The 13,775-nt window shown below is 32.8% G+C and overlaps 1 protein-coding gene across 1 annotated transcript; it reads right to left on the reverse strand.

Annotated features, from left to right (window-relative positions):
- Nucleotides 1-1,043: 1,043 nt before the first annotated feature.
- On the reverse strand, nt 1,044-2,225 carry LOC118492070 (zinc finger MYM-type protein 1-like). Its single transcript, XM_035989835.1, has one exon. The coding sequence runs from the start codon at nt 2,223-2,225 to the stop codon at nt 1,044-1,046; it is 1,182 nt and encodes a 393-aa protein (XP_035845728.1).
- Nucleotides 2,226-13,775: the final 11,550 nt, after the last annotated feature.

The raw sequence follows: 13,775 nt of genomic DNA on the forward strand, positions 1-13,775 counted from the left end.
CCGGTCAAAATTTTTATTTATCAAAACCGGTTCAATAAATAATAGTTAATTAACTAAACGAGTTAATTAATAAAACACAACAGAAATATAAACTAATGATCAACAAAACGAACCTGACAGGATCCGGTTACATGCAAATACGAGCACAGTGAAATATATTTAACTACCGATGAGAAAGATATACCTCGGTTAATGACTAACCGGTCGAGACACCGAGGTTCAACGGACAAGTGCTAGTAAACGAACCAACAAAATGCGACGAATGATGTGGCGCCAAGCGGCGGCCAACCGCAGCAAACAGCGGCGGCAGCAGGGCAGAGGCGGGACGCAGGGCCGGCTCAACCATTTTGGTGGCCTTAAGCGAAGTACAAAATTGAGGCCTTAAAAATAAAAAAACTGGTTGTACAGATAAGAATGAAAAACATACCTGTTGTACCCAATTCACAAACCTAATGCCTTGATAAAAGACTATTTGTATTTGATAAAAACCCTCCTCCTTTATCCGGGCTTGGGATCGGCAAAATAAACTAAAAAGTTTATAGTTGGCGGAGTTAAAAATTTTATTTTTTTTGTACTCTTATATATTTGTTGTATGTATAAAGATATGTTTAGATTAAGTTTACTTTTTTAGCTTTAACAGATGCAAACTTTTTAATAAAATTTTCATAATCAGTTTCTTCTAACAAATCGTTTTCAATTGACAAAGTAGCTAATCCATTCAATCTTTCTTGTGACATTGTAGATCTTAAATAATTTTTTAACAATTTTAATTTAGAAAAGCTTCTTTCGGCGGAAGCAACAGTCACGGGAATAGTTAACATAATCCTATAAGCAATATAAGCATTTTAAAAAGAGTTAAAAGTGTTAATATAGTTTAGTATATTAATAGGAGTGTCACATTCTAAATGTATTATATGTCGTAGAACTTTTAGTTCTTCAAATAAATCTAAACCATCAATATCTATACTAGTATCATGTTTTAAAGAACTTTCAAGATTAATACAATGTTGTTTTAAAGTATTATCATCCAATAATTTCAGCTTTTATATACTAAATAGAAAACCAAAAATACTTTCAAACATTTTAAATTGATCAAATCTAGTCTTAATTGAAGAAATAGCTTGATCTACTATATATAAAAAGTAATCGGTTTTAAATAATTCAATAGGAGTTTTACTAGTTTCATTAGCAACATTTTCATCAAATCGTCTATTTCTATGGATGACACGTTTTTCACGAAACATAGGTTCTACATCCATCTCTAAAGCGATTTCTTTTGCATCAATAATAGCATTTTCGACTCCATTTTCTCTATAATTTTCAAAATAACACAAAAGGCCATCTAATTTTTTTATAGCACTATCAATACACATATCTTTTTCCTGTAAGCTCTTGCTAACACGATTAATAGCACACAAAATTTCATACCAAATAACCATTCCTAATAAAAATTCAAACTTATTGAATTCAAAATCTGCCAACGATTTAGCCTCACTTAGAACTTTTGCATCATCATCACTATATAATTTCATAAGTGCCTTTTTTATTTGTGGCGCTTGATATCTAATTGCCTTAACACTTTCTACCCTACTTTCCCAACGTGTTTGTGATAAAGGTTTTAAAGTTAATTTTGGTAAACAATCTTGTAGTATTTTCCACCTTTTGGTTGATGAAGCAAAAATTGTATAAGTACGTTGTATAATTCCAAAAAACTCACGAGCTTTTGTACACGAATTAGCCATATCACAAAGAACTAAATTTAAACTATGACAACCACATGGTGTATAAAAGGCTCTAGGATTAATATCTAACAATCTTTTTTGAACACCTTGATGCTTTCCTTTCATATTTGAACCATTGTCATAGCCTTGTCCTCTAATATTATTTATGTCAAGTCCTATATTACTAATTTCTTCAACCATAGCATCAAATAGACCTTTACCAGTTGTATCATCTACTATTATAAATTCAAAAAAATATTCTTTAACTTCAATCGGTGTTGATGAGATATCTAAGCATTGTAAAATAATTGACATTTGTTCTTTATGACTAGTATCGGGTGTGCAATCAAGTATAACTGAAAAGTATTTAGCTTCCTTAACTTTGTTAACAATTTTATTTTTAACTTCACATGCTAATAAACTAATTAGTTCGTTTTGCATATTATGACCAAGATAATGATTGTAGATTTCTTTGTTCTTTATTCGTCTAACTTGTTCTTTCATTACGAGATCAAATTCTGCAATTATTTGAACAATAGCTAAAAAATTACCATTGTTTTTTTTATAAAGTTTTTCGTTATCTCCACGAAATGGTATTGTAACGCACTACTTTTTCCTACTTTCCATAATTAGAAAGCTCGCATTGTAATGCTATTTTTGGAAATCTTGTATTATTGTAGTCGTCTTTTCGTTGTAAAATCCGAGACTTGGATCATAAATAAAGTTCGTATTTCTTTAAATTCACCATCTACATATTCATACATGTTCATACGTTCGAATTCATTGTACATCGAATCCTTATTTGTAATTCATACTTATACTTATTCACGATGCATGTCCATGCTTGTCCTTATATTGTTGATACCTAAAAACCCCTAATAATATGCTTATTTATACAACGGTTAATCCTCTAATATGTGACATATACTTGTCACTTACAAACATGTTACATACTTGTACATTACACTTTTTACCTAGTTAAATCATGTTTTATTTCATATTTCACCTTGTTACAAGTTAGGGGAAACATTGTTGCATATTATTACACAACTTAATTAACAAAATTACTCATTATAATGTTTTAAAAAATTAAAAAAATAAAGAAATATGGCAGCCCCAATTCAGCAAAATTCAGCCCCATATAGTTGGGTTTTGTGGGCTAGTTTCAAGGTGTAACCCCTTCTAAACACTTCCAAAGCCCAACCCATTGAAACCCTAATCCTTCCCCCTATAAATACCACTTATAACCAGCCTCCCTACCACTTTTGCAACACTAAAAACTCTCAAAACATCCTCCAAACCGTAGCTGAAAGCAAAGGTTCGAGCAGATTGACACCCCTTCACGAAAATGAGCATAACTCACTCAATTCTTATCCGATTCACTTGATTCTTTTTCCTACTTGCTTGGATAATCATGGGGTTCGATTCCTAGACTTCTCCTTGGAGAAATCAGACCTGGAAATGCCCCGAAATAGTCCATAAACTTTCTGTTTGATTTTTATGTTCTTCAAAACTTGTTTAAACCTATGCAACTTGTGTCTAACACATCTCATGCCTATGTCCTAATGCTTACAACTTATCCCATGGTTGGTTAAGCTTAAAAACAAGGTTGAGACATTTGAAATCAGAGGATTAAACCTCATAAACTTGGTGTTTTGTCTAGGGTTTCAACCCACAAATCATGTCAAACATAGTCTTTGATACATGAGTGATTATGGAACAACTTGGGTTGTCCAAACATACAATCCTCACATGATTTGATGATTTCTATTGGTTAGTTTACTTTACATACATGTAAAGACCTTAGTTCATGACCCTCCTTGGTTGTTTTTACATCAAGTGTAGTGGTGAACATCAAAGGGGTACCTAAATGGAAGCCTTGTCTTCCTACCCCATCCATGACACCCATGACTCAACTTGAGGTACCTAAATGAAGATGTAATCTTCTACCTCTTACTTGAATACTTGAACATTTGGACTTAATAATATGTGTATATTATACAACCTAAATACTATCTATGTACACTCGAATCATTTATGTTGAAATCGTATTCATTTGTCAAAGTAGTAGGTTATCATCTAAGGACCTAAACCTTGTTATGATTCTTATGGGTGTTCAACTCATGAAATCATTATAACCCTTGTGGTTACCAAGTGTCATACAAGTGTTATGTGTGAAGATGAATATTTTGATATAATATTTTCATGTCACTTTCATTCCGAATCTCGACTCTAAACATGCTTGAACTTAAACCTTTACGCATTCAACCTTCCAACCTCGTCAACTTTGTCACATTGGATAGTCGGAAAACATATGCAAACTTTGTGAGTATACTCGTATTTCCCCCTTTTTACTTTTACCACTTTTGGGGTGTAACATGTTTATCTATCAACTTACACGTGAACATTTTGCTTAAACACATGGACATTCCTATAACATGCTTGTATACGTGATGGCTTGATGCTTTAAACTTGGATTTATCTTATGTGTTGAATTTATCATTAACTTCGTATGAGCCAAACCGTGACATATGTAGCGCTATAGGATTAACGACCCGCCCCTTTATCTCGGTTATGTCATGAGCATATTGCGTTTCCTTGGTTTGATATGTTAGACACATACCATATTTAAAGGCTTATCTTGAATCACATGCTTGCTATGAGGAATTGTTCAAAACTTATCTTTTGCTATGTACGTATCAAACTTGTATACTCGCCTTTGCTTTTGCATTGAACTTTATTTTAACATGTTACAGGTGGATGTTGACGATGCATGGAATCTAGTAGGGTGCTTAGATACACACTTAGAAAGAATTGTATTTGTATTGTATCATTTTATTATTCATGTTGTAGTACTTTGTTTCAAAACCTTGTACTTGATTCTTTAGAAATGAAATGAAATGATTATTTAAATACTTGTCACAATTATTAGCGTTATGATGTCTCGAGCAATCTTCACACTTCGTCTCATCCCGATGTTTCCGCCATTGGTTGGGGTGTGACAGATTGGTATCAGAGCCATAACTATAGGGAATTAGGAAAAGTAGGAATGCTTTAACCTAGTCTATAGTTCTAGAGCTTTATTCGTATGTTTTACTTGAAAATTACTAGCATGCTATGTTATTTGCTTTTATTTATTCTCTTTTGATCTTGTAAGCATATGTGTCACTTATGTGTTAACACTTAACATGCTATACTTGTTTTTATTATGTGTTAATACTTGTTTCATCATTTTATCCTTTATGTGTGTTCTTGACATACTTTTTATGCGTTAATATTCGTTTCATCATTTCACTTTTATTGTGATATTCTTGACATGTTATACTTGTTTGTTTAATCTTTAATATACACTTTTCCTCACGCGTTCTACTCGATTATTCTAAATCCGACAACACACATATTACACAAACGAGACGAGTTCACCAAAATAGGCGTGAAACCCATAATTTGGTGAACAACCCTCAATTCATCCACTTTCCTTTCTTTTTACACGAAATTCACCATCAAGTTAGGAGTGAAATCCTCACCTTGATGGAGAAGTTCAAATTTCAAATTCTAGTGGACCCTCGTCAAGTGTTGAAATTAAATTTTGACCCGACGAGTACCAACCACACTTAGGATACGAAATCGCCAAGTTAGGGGTGAAACCCGCACCTTGTCGACTAGTTCCACTCCTTGATATTTTTTAATCCCGCCAAGTCTCGAAATTTCGATTGATTTGGAACATGTAGTAACCGGAAGGGTAAATACCGTTAACCGACTTGTCGGCGAGAGTATTTTACCTATTAGGCCAAAGCATGCTCCTCAAATTCAAAAGACTTTTCGACCACTTTGGTTAGTCAAAGTTCCGTTTTGGAACACTCCAAACTTTGGTTAAACATGCGTTTCTATTATTCATTTTATACGATACGATCTTTCAAACTCGAGTTTACTTTCGATTTCTCTTTTCACACACACAACATATTGAACCTTTTCCATACATTTATACGTATGCATGATTTCATTTAATTTAAATTCGCTTTCCTTGTAACGACAAGTGGAGAAATATCATCGAGATGGGAGTGACTTCCTTACCTTGACGATTAGCTCCACTCCCTTTTCCTTAAAACGACCTCACCAACGAGTTAGGGGTGATTCCCTTACTTAGGTAACCGTTACCAAAACTTCTCTTTCGAAATATCTTATTATGCAAACTCGATCATACTTTATACCCAAATTGTTTAATGTTATTTAAAAATACCCACTCATACAGATTTCGAAATACATTGTTTTATCAAACGTACTTTTTATTCTACAATCTATTTTCACTCAACTCATATACGCGAAATTCATAATCATGTCTTAAAACGTTTTATTGCTCGAACTTCAAAACCTTACGAAATGCTACCTATCAATTTAATCGGTTCAGTGAAACTCTTGCCCATGAACTTCATATTCGACTTAATCACTAAAACACGCCCACCTTCTACTTTTAATCAAAATCCAACCAACCTTTCCCGAATACTTATAAGATCTTATAGAAGTTATATGATTGTTTTACCAAATACCCTTTCCAACACCAACAAATCAATTGTTATTTTATTTTTATTTCTAAGTCCTTTTGCTAAATTTTCCTTCTAAAGATCCTAGTTTTCACAAGGACCTCCTAAATTCATAATTTCTTATTTGATGAAACGAACTTACTTTTTAACGAAAACCTTTTTCCTACACCAATTTACAAAACACGCGGGCAAGAAGTCTTCATGGGAACCGACAATCTTTGACTTACATGAATTTTTTTTAACAAAAGTAGCATTTCAATCACTACAAAAATACATTGTGCTTAACCAATTAGTACTTTATATCCTCTTACATACACAACTATATTCTACCCTTTCAACCAAGGTCAACCTAATTTTGATTCGATAAACTCAATGTTTCATTTAACAACTATACATGCATATCATCGTACACATTTTGGTCGATACCTCGCGATAACATCATTTATGTCATTCGTATTTACATACTCGACCTTTTGAATGTTTTATACACTTAGATCCGTGGTGTCCCAACAAACACTATTTACGCAATATTTATTTTTCATACCTACACCTATGTTCATACGTCTTATGCTTGTACTTATACGCATACTACTTATACGTTTTACGCTTCTACTTGTACACATACTAATTACACGTTTTATGTTTATGCTCATACATACATGCGTATTCATACTTAAACTTATGCTCATACTTTCATCCTTACTCATGATTCATACATTCGTACCTATACGCGAGCGCAACCCGAGGGATTCGCTTGCGTGGGTCCCACACATACTTAAACATGGACTTGCTTATATACTACATTCTTGTACGTACACATTCTAATTTTTTTTATGTATACCCCGATTCATACACAACTAGTACAAGCTATGCGGATCATGCGACGATCAAAATAATCACGGGTGCACACAGGATTATAGTGATAGGCGTATGAGAACCATAGAGTGTGCTACTGCGTATGGTAATACACGGAACGTAACATGACACCGAAGACGAAACGGACGTAACATGGTCAAAACATGGTGGATACGCCGCTGGTACTTCCTATATATAAGTGTTTTCACCATGTTACCAAACTTTCGTAAAACGTGCCATGAGAAATTCAGTGTTTTACAGATCTTTTGGACCTAATACAAGCTTTAAACAACTCACAAACGCATCATATCCGATTATCCATGCCGAGACTTCATCTTTAACACGCTACTTTCGTCTATCTAATACTTATATCATTCATATACTTGCATTCATTTAGTGTCAGTTGTTCACCCCATACTCCTATTATTCTCCATTATCCTTTCTTTCATATGAACCCCGTTCACATTCAAACTTATTTAAACTCCTTTACCTATGCGCACGCATACCCGTTTTACCTATGCTTAAACGCCTCAACCCATTTTAGTCAAACAAATTCCTATCCTATCGTTCTTCAAAATTTCATACTTTTCTAAACGTTTCAAAACTCCCAAGTCTCGATTCTTTTAGCCAAAATGCTTTTTCTCCAAGGTCTTCCTCTTGAATAAATTTCGGGACGAAATTTCCTAAAGGAGGGGAGACTGTAACGCCCTGCTTTTTCATACTTTCCATAATTAGAAAGCTCGCCTTGTAATGCTATTTTTGGAAATCTTGTATTATTGTAGTCCTCTTTTCGTTGTAAAATCCGAGACTTGGATCATAAATAAAATTCGTATTTCTTTAAATTCACCATCTACATATTCATACATGTTCATACGTTCGAATTCATTGTACATCGAATCCTTATTTGTAATTCATACTTATACTTATTCACGATGCATGTCCATGCTTGTCCTTATATTGTTGATACCTAAAAACCCCTAATAATATGCTTATTTATACAACGGTTAATCATCTAATATGTGACATATACTTGTCACTTACAAACATGTTACATACTTGTACATTACACTTTTTACCTAGTTAAATCATGTTTTATTTCATATTTCACCTTGTTACAAGTTAGGGGAAACATTGTTGCATATTATTACACAACTTGATTAACAAAATTACTCATTATAATGTTTTAAAAAATTAAAAAAATAAAGAAATATGGCAGCCCCAATTCAGCAAAATTCAGCCCCATATAGTTGGGTTTTGTGGGCTAGTTTTAAGGTGTAACCCCTTCTAAACACTTCCAAAGCCCAACCCATTGAAACCCTAATCCTTCCCCCTATAAATACCACTTATAACCAGCCTCCCTACCACTTTTGCAACACTAAAAACTCTCAAAACATCCTCCAAACCGTAGCTGAAAGCAAAGGTTCGAGCAGATTGACACCCCTTCACGAAAATGAGCATAACTCACTCAATTCTTATCCGATTCACTTGATTCTTTTTCCTACTTGCTTGGATAATCATGGGGTTCGATTCCTAGACTTCTCCTTGGAGAAATCAGACCTGGAAATGCCCCGAAATAGTCCATAAACTTTCTGTTTGATTTTTATGTTCTTCAAAACTTGTTTAAACCTATGCAACTTGTGTCTAACACATCTCATGCCTATGTCCTAATGCTTACAACTTATCCCATGGTTGGTTAAGCTTAAAAACAAGGTTGAGACATTTGAAATCAGAGGATTAAACCTCATAAACTTGGTGTTTTGTCTAGGGTTTCAACCCACAAATCATGTCAAACATAGTCTTTGATACATGAGTGATTATGGAACAACTTGGGTTGTCCAAACATACAATCCTCACATGATTTGATGATTTCTATTGGTTAGTTTACTTTACATACATGTAAAGACCTTAGTTCATGACCCTCCTTGGTTGTTTTTACATCAAGTGTAGTGGTGAACATCAAAGGGGTACCTAAATGGAAGCCTTGTCTTCCTACCCCATCCATGACACCCATGACTCAACTTGAGGTACCTAAATGAAGATGTAATCTTCTACCTCTTACTTGAATACTTGAACATTTGGACTTAATAATATGTGTATATTATACAACCTAAATACTATCTATGTACACTCGAATCATTTATGTTGAAATCGTATTCATTTGTCAAAGTAGTAGGTTATCATCTAAGGACCTAAACCTTGTTATGATTCTTATGGGTGTTCAACTCATGAAATCATTATAACCCTTGTGGTTACCAAGTGTCATACAAGTGTTATGTGTGAAGATGAATATTTTGATATAATATTTTCATGTCACTTTCATTCCGAATCTCGACTCTAAACATGCTTGAACTTAAACCTTTACGCATTCAACCTTCCAACCTCGTCAACTTTGTCACATTGGATAGTCGGAAAACATATGCAAACTTTGTGAGTATACTCGTATTTCCCCCTTTTTACTTTTACCACTTTTGGGGTGTAACATGTTTATCTATCAACTTACACGTGAACATTTTGCTTAAACACATGAACATTCCTATAACATGCTTGTATTCGTGATGGCTTGATGCTTTAAACTTGGATTTATCTTATGTGTTGAATTTATCATTAACTTCGTACGAGCCAAACCGTGACATATGTAGCGCTATAGGATTAACGACCCGCCCCTTTATCTCGGTTATGTCATGAGCATATTGCGTTTCCTTGGTTTGATATGTTAGACACATACCATATTTAAAGGCTTATCTTGAATCACATGCTTGCTATGAAGAATTGTTCAAAACTTATCTTTTGCTATGTACGTATCAAACTTGTATACTCGCCTTTGCTTTTGCATTGAACTTTATTTTAACATGTTACAGGTGGATGTTGACGATGCATGGAATCTAGTAGGGTGCTTAGATACACACTTAGAAAGAATTGTATTTGTATTGTATCATTTTATTATTCATGTTGTAGTACTTTGTTTCAAAACCTTGTACTTGATTCTTTAGAAATGAAATGAAATGATTATTTAAATACTTGTCACAATTATTAGCGTTATGATGTCTCGAGCAATCTTCACACTTCGTCTCATCCCGATGTTTCCGCCATTGGTTGGGGTGTGGCAGGTATATTGTTCATGCTAAAAGTTTTTACAACGCCAATAATTCTTTTAAGTACATCTTTCCAATGTTCCTTATCTTTATTTATAAGAATTTGAGTTTCTTTATCAATTGTATTATTTTTTGCTAATCTTGTTTCTAACTCAAACCATTTGCTCATATTCATAATATGTTCTTTACTTGATTCATGTTTTTTTAGTTTATCATTCATATTTCTCCAATCCTTACTACCTCCTTTTGCTAATTTACTTTTACAAGAATTCACATAAAATAATTTGCAACAAAAACAAAATAACCTATCTACCTTTATTGAGTAAAGCAACCATTTTCTTTCTTATTTTTCCCCATTTGCCATTTTTTTGCATATAAAAAGAAGAGCTAAAGTTTCTAGAATATTCATCTTTTGGAAAATCATAATCATAAATCTTTACCGGTCCCTTTTCTACAAGCAATCTCTTAAATTAGCATTAATCACAGTCCATTCAGTTGGATCATCTAAATTTATAGTTTCGTCTACATTCAAAGGTTCATCGCTATTATTTTCATTAGCATTCAAAGGTTCATCCCTATTATTTTCATCAACATTCAAAGGTTCATCCCTATTATTTTCATCAACATTCAAAGGTTCATCCCTATTTGCTCATCCACATTTAAAAGTTCATCGCTATTATGTTCATCAACATTTAAAGGATCATCGCTACTAAGGTCATCCACTTTTAACGATTGATCACTATTGTTATCTTTCACGGTTCTTACATATTTTAATGAGTTAATTACACAAATGGGTCACGTGGTTTATACATAATTTCGCCTTTGGGTACTAACTTATTTTTTTAACAGGTTTAGGTTCTATGGTTTCAATTTTGTAACACCTTTGGGTACTAACACCAAAATTAGTTAATTAATGACTAAAATACCCTTGCATTTTTTTAAGTTTATCAATGTAACACATTTGGGTACTAACACCTAATTTTATTTAAGTTTAAATCAATTTTACAAAATCTACTTATTTTTTTATTTTCATTATTTTATTATATCTCTTAATTAACATAAACTCTATTTATTTTTTTATTTTCATATTTTTATTAAATTTCTTATTTAACATAAAATCTACTTGTTACACCAGTATTTTTTTTAAATAGATTTTTTAAATAAAATCTACTAGCTATATAGTTTTATGTAAATTAAATTTTTGTTTTCAATTTTGGATTGAAATGATTGATAATAATAAATATTTTTCATGTAAAAAAATTTAAGCCTTTTTTTAACTCGTGTTTTGTTCATTTACATTTTACTATTTAATTTACATAAAACTATATAGCTAGGTATTTTAGATAAAACTATATAGCTAGGTATTTTAGATAAAACTAAAAAAAATTAAGCCTTTTTTTAACTCGTTTTTTTTTTTTTTGTAAAATAGATTTTTAATTTACATAAAACTATATAGCTAGTAGATTTTACTGGTGCAACTAGTAGATTTTATGTAAATTAAATATCTTTCTAAAATAGTAAAATGTAAATGAACAAAAAACGAGTTAAAAATGACTTAATTTTTTTTACATGAAAGATATTTATTATTATTATTATTATTATTATTATTATTATTATTATTATTATTATTATTATCAATCATATATATCCAAAATTCAAAACGAGTAAGGTTTACATTATTTAAAACTAGTAAGAAATTTAATTTACATAAAACTATATAACTAGTAGATTTTATTTAAAAAATCTATTTAAAAAAAATACTTCTGTAACAAGTAGATTTTATGTTAAATAAGAAATTTAATTAAAATATGAAAATAAAAAAAATAAATAGACTTTTTGTTAATTAAGAGATATAATAAAAAGATGAAAATAAAAAAAATAAATAGATTTTGTAAAATTGATTTAAACTTAAATAAAACTAGGTGTTAGTACCCAAATGTGTTACATTGATAAACTTAAAAAAATGCAAGGGTATTTTAGTCATTAATTAACTAATTTTGGTGTTAGTACCCAAAGGTGTTACAAAAATGAAACCATAGAACTTAAACTTGTTAAAAAAATAAGTTAGTACCCAAAGGCGAAATTATGTATAAACCACAGGACTCATTTGTGTAATTAACTCTATTTTAATAAAGATCCTTTTAATGATTCCATCTCAGCTTCTAATTTTTGTTTCTTTTTTCTCTTAGAATAACCCGATTCATGCTTTCTATATCTATTGGACATTATAGATTCAAAAATCTAACAATTATCAACAATTAACACAAAATCTAATCTAAGAATTCAACTATAAAAAAAATCAATAGTAATCTCAAATTAGGATTTAGGGCAAGTAGTGTACCTTAGAAGTTAGATTTTGCGCCTTTGCTGATATGTGAGCAATCTGCCACTCAGGAACAGTAGAACAGCCGCCCGCCAACAACCGTTCGTAATTTTTAGATTTCAAAATCTGATTGTTAATTTGCCAGAACTCAGAATCAACTCAGAATCAAGAACAAACTTGCAAACCACTGTAGAAGAATAAATCAAACAAATTATTGCATATATAGGGTAAACTCGATGTTAAAAAAAAAAGACGTTAGAAGATTGGATACCTAAAATCGACGCTACAATTTCTCATATCTCCATTTGTGCGGCGCCTAAACCTAGCTTCCATATCAATTATGATTGTTTCCATGGATTCGATTGGCTTTGCCAGTTTCACGCGCTTCCTTTGCTGCCGATTGATTGCCCTAGATAATAATCTTCTATCGTTACCCAATCCCCATAATCACGCGCAGTTCCCTTTCCTTCTGTCGTTTAAGCGTTCTGTATTCTCAATTGAATTGTCATACCTGACTAGTGGCCCAAATACAAGTGAGAAGTGGGCTGGCTTCTAAAACCATACCTTGTTTATAAGCCTAAATGCAATATAAGCTATATATATTTTTTTGGCTGGAGGCCCTATAATATATGTGGCCTAAAGCCCTAGCTTGAGTTAGATAGCCCATGGGCCGGCCCTGGCGGGACGGCAGAGGCAGGGGCTGCGACGGCGCCCGCGGCGGTGGCCGGGTGAGTATGTGGTGTTGTTGAGAGCATTTTTTATCTTCATGCCACAACCCTTTTGTTCATCATCTTTTTAAAATGCAAGACCCAATTGATTTAAAAGATATGGAGCCTTATGCATGCATGCCAAGTAGCACACAGCATAGTGGATGTGTTGCAATTGGCCAAAGTGTTGGTGCGCGACAAGTGGCGGTAGGTGGGTGCATATGCGACATATGGCGCAACAAAGGTGCATGCGCGACAAGTGGCGTAGGTGAGTATATCCGTCTCACCCGGTGCATGTACTCGTCTCTCAGTTAATACCCGCGTATCGTTCGTAATTACCAGTTAAACATGTTAAGTGGATTTTTAGTTCGTTGCTCAAGGTGTAACTCTTACGGGTCAAGACCTGATCGGCAGCGTTGACTTATCGAACCGGACATAATATCCAACAATTTTTTACATAAGAAGCATGTCACTAAAAGTGTTTAGGATATATGACGCGTCAGGTTCCTGGTTAACAAACTACTAAATTAGTTAGA

This window comes from Helianthus annuus, chromosome 5, assembly GCF_002127325.2.
Source record: "Helianthus annuus cultivar XRQ/B chromosome 5, HanXRQr2.0-SUNRISE, whole genome shotgun sequence".
NCBI classification, from domain to species: Eukaryota; Viridiplantae; Streptophyta; class Magnoliopsida; order Asterales; family Asteraceae; genus Helianthus; species Helianthus annuus.

Bases quoted from the DNA above. Each gene is read 5' to 3' on its own strand.
- LOC118492070 (XM_035989835.1), bottom strand. From the start codon at position 2,225: ATGAAAGAACAAGTTAGACGAATAAAGAACAAAGAAATCTACAATCAT.